The following is an 8,975-nucleotide window of genomic DNA, read 5'->3' on the forward strand; positions in this document are numbered from 1 at the left end:
CTAGCAGGGTAGAGAGCGAAGCTGAAGTGCGTAGTTATGCTATATGGAAGCACACAAAGAGAAAGGTTTTGGTTTGAGTTAAAAGTTTCAGTTCCAAATTATTACGTCATCAGCGCCGCGCAGACCATGCAAAGTGGAATGATCTAGCAATGACGCAATCCAGAGAAGTTATTACGATCTTTAGAACACAGAGGGAGAATTAAAGAGTTACCGTTAGTTTAAATTATAATTTTGACTCACATAGTTTTTATCTTACATCTCTCTCTCTCTCTCTCTCTATATATATATATATATGTCTTCATAATTAGAACATTTGCTGCCGGGGGCGGACCCTGAGTGTGTCCGCCTGAGCAGTCATTGAACTTGTCTCTTCTCTTGGTATAAGCAAATGTCTCAATGTAATAATGACATAGAGGAAAATAAATAAAAAATCTACCTTTTCTTCCGAAAAAAAATTTCAATTCTATCATTTTAAAATTGTGTTATTATTATATTTGTTTGCAAAACCACCTATTAGAGAGGACTGTGGTGATAGTACAGAACTATTTCTTAAATGCAAAATTAAATATTTGTAGTTCTAAAATGATTTTTATTTAAAAAACTCTTATCATAAATAGACGCGCAGCAATTGGGAAAAAATTGCTCAGCAGCATTACATTATCCGAAGAACTGTCTTTTAGAATAAACCATGGACCTTATAAGAAATAGACTAACCCAAACGTGTTTTCTCCCTCGTCTGAGGCGTTCCCGGATGTCACCTTGATCACATCCGAAGAAGTAGGGACGACTTGCAGAAATTTAACAGTGGTAGCCTATTGCAGCGTGCAAAATTGTCAAGAAAAAGCTGGTTGTAACGCCTCATTTCACAAATTAGAATTTCTACATATTTTTACTTTTGAAATTGACATTGATTTTTAAAAATTTAGTATATTTATCAAGCATAATTAACGTTCCAAATAATTATAAAGCTATTAGTAGGTAAAGGCCGGTTTGGGGCCATGTGGCGCTGTGGCGCTGGGACTGCGTGGCGCTCACAGGGGGGAAGGAATTGAGTACGTCATCAACTACGTCATCAACTACGAACGTGAAACATCCTGTTCGTGACGTCATCACGCATTATCACCTCGAATTATCTTGCTAGTGCTACGTCAGCCACATGTTTCATCCCGTTTGTGTTGTAATCCGGTTTCACGTCTGCACTTATCCATTGACGTAGAACTCCCGCTGCTCTGATGTCATACTTAATCCGCAACCTGATTGCAGCATGCAGATACATGTTAGAATTTCTAGTACATTCTATTTAGTTCAGCAATCACCGCTAGAGGGTAGTAGTCTTATCCATAGACCTTTCTAATTGGTTCTCCTGGATCCTGACCAAGGCCTATATAGAGAGACGCTGGACCCTTTCATATCATTTCTGTCTGTGCTGTGTGCTTCGCTCCTGCTTTTGCTCTTCCTGTTTGAATCAAGACATGTTATTTGAAGTATGTATTTATTTTTAATCATATATCTTTTCCGTGTTCGTATATTTGATGTTACTATTTAATTTGAGTACGAAAATCTGCATTTGTAGCATTACCTTTATAGTTTGAATTTATATTTTTCAGATGGATTTGGAACAACAGTTCGAGAACGAGCCTCTCAACGTGGATGTGCCGAAGATTTCAGATTCTGATTGTAATTCTGACCCACACCATGAGAAGTCCAAAGAAACACCCATCTCGCGGAACACTAATGGCAAACGAAAAATAGACGAAGATAATACATCTAAGAAGAAAGTAAGTATTACGAAAAGAGTTTATTCTTGCTATAACGCAGACTTATTATTCTTGTACCAAACGACTAATCATTATTTTTTCTCTTTTAGCGCAATGGACGCTTTACTGAAGACACAATCCCAGAGGAGCTGACACATATTGGCAACAATGTCTTTGTGGGACCTATCCTTTTCAACGGAAAGATCACCGTGCACATCAGGCAATACAGCAAGTACGAGAATTCATATTATCCGACTCGTAACGGTGTGAATTTAGAGCCTTCGTGTTTGAACACCTTCTCTCAACACAGCCCACAAGAGGTTTTCACAATGAATTTGCAACTACCCAAGAATTTTAGTGCGGAATATGATGGTTACCACATCACGTTAAAGCAACTAACAGTAAAAGGAGTGGAGAAAAGCAGTATTAGACTTACAATCGCCCAGTTCGAAGAATTGTCCACAAATTAGAATCGTATCAGTACCATTGTCACTAACCTCATATATCTATGTATGGACTTTTGTGAAGCCTACTAAAGTGTATCCGAGGAACCTATTAACGAGGAAAAGCTTCCAGAATCCTTCGACATTTCTTTGGGAAGAGCATGCCTTCAAACCATTCTAAAGACGTCACTAGAACAGCTGATCCAAGAAAACGGAGATTTGAAGTATCCTAAACTTATAGACTGTTATGGTATTGAATATTATGAATGTTTAAAAAGTAAATAAAATTATTTGTTTATAAAGGTCTCTTTACTGTCTCATTAAGTTAAAAATAACTATATATAAAATTAAGGGAACACTATAAATACTCATACACATTTGCTTTCCGTTCATAAGAAGGATTGATGATGATAGATGTAGAAATAAGAGGTTGTATGTTTTAGAGAAAACTATAAATTTAGAGAAAACTATAAATGAGGGTTCACATTTCTATTAGTAAAAATCACTGCTGTACATACCATGAATCTGACTCAGATGTATCGCGATCCAGCCCTTCCCGCCAGTTTTGGTGGAGTGAGTGCTTTGCATCGTGCTTTAAAAGGCAAAGAAAGTCACAAAACGATCAAGAATTGGCTTACCAGCAAAGAGTCATATACTTTGCACAAGCCTACCCAGCGACATTTTCGTCGCAATCGCGTCCTCGTCAGAGGCATCGACGCTCAGTTTCAATCTGATTTGGCAGATATGCAGTCTCTTGCCAAACACAACGATGGATGTAAATATTCGCTAACGTGTATTGATGTGTTTTCCAAATATGCTTGGGCTATTCCACTCAAAGATAAAACAGGTCAGAGTGTCAAATCAGCTCTTGAACATATTTTTAGCGAGAGAAAACTACATGTGTTACAGACTGACAAAGGTAAAGAGTATAAGAATAAAATCGTTCAAACTTATCTTAAAAAAGAAAAAGTTCGTTTTTTCACAACTGAGAACAGTACAGTAAAGGCAAGCATCATCGAACGATTCCACAGAACCCTCAAAAGATAAATGTGGAAGTACTTCAGTGAAATGAATACATATCGTTATATTGACGTAATAGATAAATTAATTCACAGTTATAATCATACCTGGCATCGCTCTATTCAAACTGAACCAGCGAATGTCAATAAACACAATGAGAAACAAGTGTGGAATCAATTATATAAAGACCTACCTAAACCTCAACCTAAGTTCAAAGTGGGAGATACAGTGCGCGTTAGCAAATTAAAAATGATTTTTGAAAAAGGCTATGAAAGTAACTGGACAAGAGAAATATTTACGATCCATGAAATCCTTCCTAGAAATCCACCTGTTTATCGACTTAAAGACCTTGCCGGAGAAGTCATTGAAGGAACCTTTTACGAAAAGGAACTGCAAAAAATTTCAGATTCGGGATATTATCCCGTTGAAAAAGTGTTGCGAGAAAGAAAGAGAAAAGAGCGTGACGGAATACTATGTGAAATTCGTAGGTTATCCACCAAAATTTAATGCATGGGTGACCGATGTGAAAAGAATATAAAAACTCCGCATCATATAAAGAATCGTCATTTGCCAAGATGTCTTTCTATATGACGTTACCTAGTGATAGCTCTCAACGTTATTTTCCAGAAAATACTATCTCTCATTTCATTACTCAATTGCCTGTACCCATATCTTTGAACGGGGAATGGGAAGTTGGTTTTCTGAGATCATTTACCCGCATACCTGGTACAATATTGACAAAAGATAACAATCTCTTTGGCTTTGATTTGGGTGACTCTTCAGGTGTAAGGGAAGTTTCCAATAGAAAAATACCACCAGGATGTTACGAAAGTGTCCCAGATCTCTTAAAGGCCATGACTTTAGCATCATTTAAAGATAAAATCTCCTTACAGTATGATCGTTCAACAAAAAGAGTAAAAATTGTCACGCAAAATGGAGCTCGGTTAATCTTTTATGATTCGGGATTGGCAAGTTTATTAGGTTTCGAACAGCAGATTGTCGAAGGTACGTGGAATAGTCCATATGTGGGGGATCTGCATTCTGCTTACACAGTACTTTATGTGTATAGTGACGTTTCGCCTCAGATTGTTGGTAATGTGCAAGCTCCCCTCTTAAAAGTCGTGACAGTTACCGGAAAAGATGGTGATACCGTAAATGTACAATACGACAGACCACATTATGTACCAGTAGCAAGAAATTCATTTAATACAATCGAAATGGAAATCCGACTCAATTCGGGTACATTCGTTCCTTTTGAGAGGGGTAAGTTAATTCTTGTGCTTCATTTCCGAAGGCGACAAATCCTATAAATATGACAACAGAAGAGGAAGCGTTTTATTTGTAAGAAAGACATCAAGATGCTCGTACTATACGAATGTTGTACTCAAAATTATGAAAATCATTATCAAACCGGCTCGGGGCTTCCTTATTACCAAGGTCAACCCTATCAAAAGGGCTATGGTCTCGATGAATTTTTTCGCAGTCTATTTCGCTCTGCTATGCCTTTGTTTGTGAAAGGAGCCAAAACGGTGGGGAAAAAAGCTTTGCTCACCGGAGCTCTCATCGCAAATGATGTGTTGGCAGGTGAAAACATTCAGTCTGCTGCTAAACAAAGAGCCAAAGAGGCGGGAAAAGTATTAGCGGCAAAAGCTATTCGTAAAGCCCAGACCATGGTTGGTAGTGGCAAGTATAAAAGGAAGCGAAAACAGTCAAAACACTTCATTTCTCCGAAAGCTGTGAAGCAGAGAAGACGTGATATTTTCTATTCATAATAGCTTTTATCATGAAAGATTCCCCTGAATGTGTTAAATCCGAATTAGAACTTTTTCATTCACCTGGAACTCAAACGGCGATTCAAAGCGGTCAATGGGTTCAGTTTCATCCTCTATCTAATGTATTTGACGGAGGTCCCTTAGAATTTCATATTTCAGGCAGTGGAGAAGATTATATTGACCTGTCACAAATACAACTCTACGTGAGAGCAAAAATAATAAAAACGGATGGTTCACCTCTGGATAAAGATGCTAGCATCGGCCCAGTAAATTTGTTCCTGCATTCTTTATTTTCTCAGGTGGATTCACATTAAACGAACGACTGGTGTCTTCTTCTAGTAACACATACCCCTATAGAGCTTATATTGAAACTTTGCTCAATCACGGCTATGATAGTAAAACTTCAAAACTGACAGCTGAAATGTATGAGAAAGATCTAGAGAAGCGATCTTCCTTTTTCAAACTGAGTTCTACTGTTGATATGATTGGTGGCATTTATTTTGATTTATTTCATCAAGAAAGGCTTTTATTAAATATGGTGGATGTTAAATTAACTCTTATCAGAAGCAAGCCGGAGTTTTGTTTGCAAGGAAAAGCAGGTCATAAAGCGGTTTTAGAACATGTATCTCTTTTCGTGAGAAAAGTGCGTGTGAGCCCTGGAGTTATCCTAGGTCATGCGAAAGCATTAGAGAAGAGTAATGCTAAGTATCCTATTAATAGAGTATTATGTAAAGTCTATTCCATTCCCCAAAATAGCATGTCCTTGATACAAGACAATGTTTTTGTTGGTCAAATGCCTCAAAGAATTATAATTGGATGTGTTGATAATGACGCTTTTCACGGAAATTTTGCCAAGTCACCATTTGAGTTTAAACATTATTACCTGAATTTCATTGGAGTGTACGTCGAAGGACAGCCTGTGCCTTACAATCCACTGGAACCAAATTTTGATAACAATAATTATATTCGAGCTTATCATAGCCTGTTTTTCAATAAATGCCAGCAAGATAAAGGCATTTTTATCTCGAGAGAAGACTATTTACAAGGTAACGTGTTATTTGGTTTCGAATTATCACCAGACCTTTGTGATGGAGAGCATATGAATCTCATTAAGCATTCTAATCTACGGATTGAGTTAAAGTTCAGCCAACCTCTCGAGCAAACCGTGTGTGTGATTATCTTTGCAGAATTTGATAACGTGATTGAAATTAATAAATCGAGGAACATCATTTTTGACTTTAACTGATGGATGGTCGTATTATACAAAACATTTTATCTCGTGAAGCAGCAGCTGTCTTTCGAGGAGTTTATCCAGCAGATAAAATACCTCCCTTAATTAGAAGATCAGCCATCGTTGTGAATACAGACAAGTCCACAGAATCCGGAGCGCATTGGGTAGTCTTTTTCCAAGATGAAGAATTAGAATTTTTTGATTCTTATGGACAATCTCCAGATGTTTATGGATTTCACTGTTCAAATGTAAAATGGAATAATATTCCATTACAGAGTGTAACTTCTAATGTATGTGGAGCATACTGTATTTATTATGGACTAAAACGAAGCCAAGGCCAATCTATGTTTGCCATTATTGAAAATTTATGTAAAATGAGTGATTTTAACCTGTGTCAATTTGTGAAAAAAACTTATGGTGTAAGAATGATTTTTAAACAATAAAATATTTGAAAATTAAAATATTTAAAATGTATTTTTTCTTTTGTGTTTTATTTTTCTGACTGAATAAATTTTTTCAACTTATATAAAAGCATATTGAGTTTTAAATATAATGACAACGAAACTTTTTCATATGAAGAACAACACAAATAACAATTTTCGATCTAAAAAAATAAAAGTAGAGATTTTTCTCCCCCCAAAAAATTAAAGTGAAATTTTTTCGACCTAAAAAAATCTAAATGAATTTTTTTCGCCTTTATAAAAACAAAGTGTACCTTTTTCACCTTACATTTTAAAATTAACATAGGTTTTTCCCATGGACAAAATAAAAGTGGAGATTTTTCTCCCTAAAAATATCTAAATAAATTTTTTTCGACTTTTCAAAATCGAAGTGTAATTTTCCCCCCTTACATTTTAAAATTAACATGAGTTTTGCCATAGACAAAATAAAAGTGGAAATTTTTCTCCGTAAAAAAATTAAAGTGAAATTTTTTCGACCTAAAAACAATCGAAATGAATTTTTTTCGATTTAACAAAAACTGAAATTTTTCATCTTAAAAACTGTAAATAAAACTTTTTCCGTCTTAGAAAAAAATCTTTTTATCTTTTTTTTTTTTTTTTTTTTTTTAATTTCGGAAAAGTATCTTATTCCTAAGAACACAATAAAGACACATATATCAAGTTAACATTGTTTTATTTAATATCTAATCCATACATTTCTTCGAGCATACATGACATTTAATTTGTTATAAACATTATACATAGTAGGTAAACCTAATTCTTTTAACACAGCATAAAATTCATTTTGTCCAACGACTGGTTTTTTTCTTATTTCTTAAAAAATGATTGATGAGTGTCACAACATGAGTCCCTGGAACGACTTGATCCCGATAAATGAGTTCACCTCCATCTGAAATATGTTTCTTCACATGATGATAAATGTCTTTTGCTTGAGACTCGTATTTTAAAGGAGCCACATTCAAACCTTTTTTCTCAAATGGATCTTCCGTAGGAATTTCTTCTTTCTTCACCAAAGTGTCTTCTTTCTTTTCCATAGGTTTCTCTGTTTTTTCAATGGGTGGTGGTAATTGATAGGTAATATATTTCTGGAGTACTTGCAGACACAAAGCTGCTTTTTCACTTTCATCAAGGTCTTTTTTCTTTAAAATTCGATCCATTTTCTCATCCAGTTCGGTAAGATGTTACACCGTTTGTCGTCTCTCTTCTGGTACGATGAGAAGTTTTTTACTGAACTCCATGAATAAGAGAACTAATGACAGAAATAGCCGCAGGTAAGAGAACACTGAGAAAACCTTCACCTTTTTGTACAAGCAATCTTCTTTTCTTATAAAGAGGTACTTTTTTATTGGCGAGTTTTCGTAAACTTCGTTTATAAGGCGCTAATTGAGCCTTTCGCTTGGGGAAAACGGCAAGATGACCTCGAAGCAAGTTTAAGGCACACTCACACACAGTTTTTATGACACTATTGGGACACTTGCGAAGCAAATCACTTGAAAATTTACTTTTCGAGATGAGTTTCAGTTGCTCTAATTGGTGCTGCGAACAGTTCGACATTTTATACACGAATGACAAGAAAGAAAAAAGTGTTTGGCTTTTATAGAGTCTCTACGAAGAGTGCATAAGCGGCGGCTTTTTGCACAGCACAGTGTGAAAAGTTCTTCACATGCAAATAAGGGAAGACTATTTCTCTTGGAGGTAAGTCACAAAAACGGGGACAGTTTACATCATCCAAATTAATCACTTCTTTTCTGGTATGATTTTGAAAAAAATTCTTTTTTTCCAGACCTTTGACATATATTTTTTTAAATGAACGAAACAGCATCTGAAGGACTAAATTTAAATCTGTATATGACATTTCTCCATATGTCCAGTCCATATGATGTATATTCCGAGATACCCACGAAAACGTGAGTTGTGTTTTCTTGCTGAAATCTTCAAAGGAACATGGAGGTTGAAAAGTCCATGTGCCGCGATACGTTGGGTCCCCTACCGCAAAAGCTGCAAGTTCTTTAATAACAAACTGTCCTGAAGAATGTTGGAAGCCTTCAAAGTCGATCACCACAGATATCTTCACTCGTTGACAGCTCACCAGCAAATGGCTAGCGAGGTTGATAGATGTAGTATTTATCGTTTGGAAAAAGCCCCGTTCTCAGACGCATGGAGTCAGATGTTTCAGATTTGAGATCAACCAGTAAATAACTGTGAGGTTTAGATGTAGCATCCTGATACACTTCTTGAAAAAACTTGTTCTTTCCTGGATATAACTGCCTTCCCAGATGCATAATTTGAGA

General features: G+C 35.9%; 1 protein-coding gene across 1 annotated transcript; it reads left to right on the forward strand.

Annotated features, from left to right (window-relative positions):
• Window positions 1–5,413: 5,413 nt before the first annotated feature.
• Window positions 5,414–6,238, forward strand: LOC146992683 (uncharacterized protein F54H12.2-like). The gene has a single exon (XM_085808775.1). The coding sequence runs from the start codon at window positions 5,414–5,416 to the stop codon at window positions 6,236–6,238; it is 825 nt and encodes a 274-aa protein (XP_085664901.1).
• Window positions 6,239–8,975: the final 2,737 nt, after the last annotated feature.

This window comes from Stegodyphus dumicola, chromosome X2, assembly GCF_044657685.1.
Source record: "Stegodyphus dumicola isolate Sdum_Otavi_A_Nest chromosome X2, ASM4465768v1".
NCBI lineage: Eukaryota > Metazoa > Arthropoda > Arachnida > Araneae > Eresidae > Stegodyphus > Stegodyphus dumicola.

Coding starts and splice junctions, on each gene's coding strand:
- LOC146992683 (XM_085808775.1), top strand. CDS start 5,414: ATGTATGAGAAAGATCTAGAGAAGCGATCTTCCTTTTTCAAACTGAGT.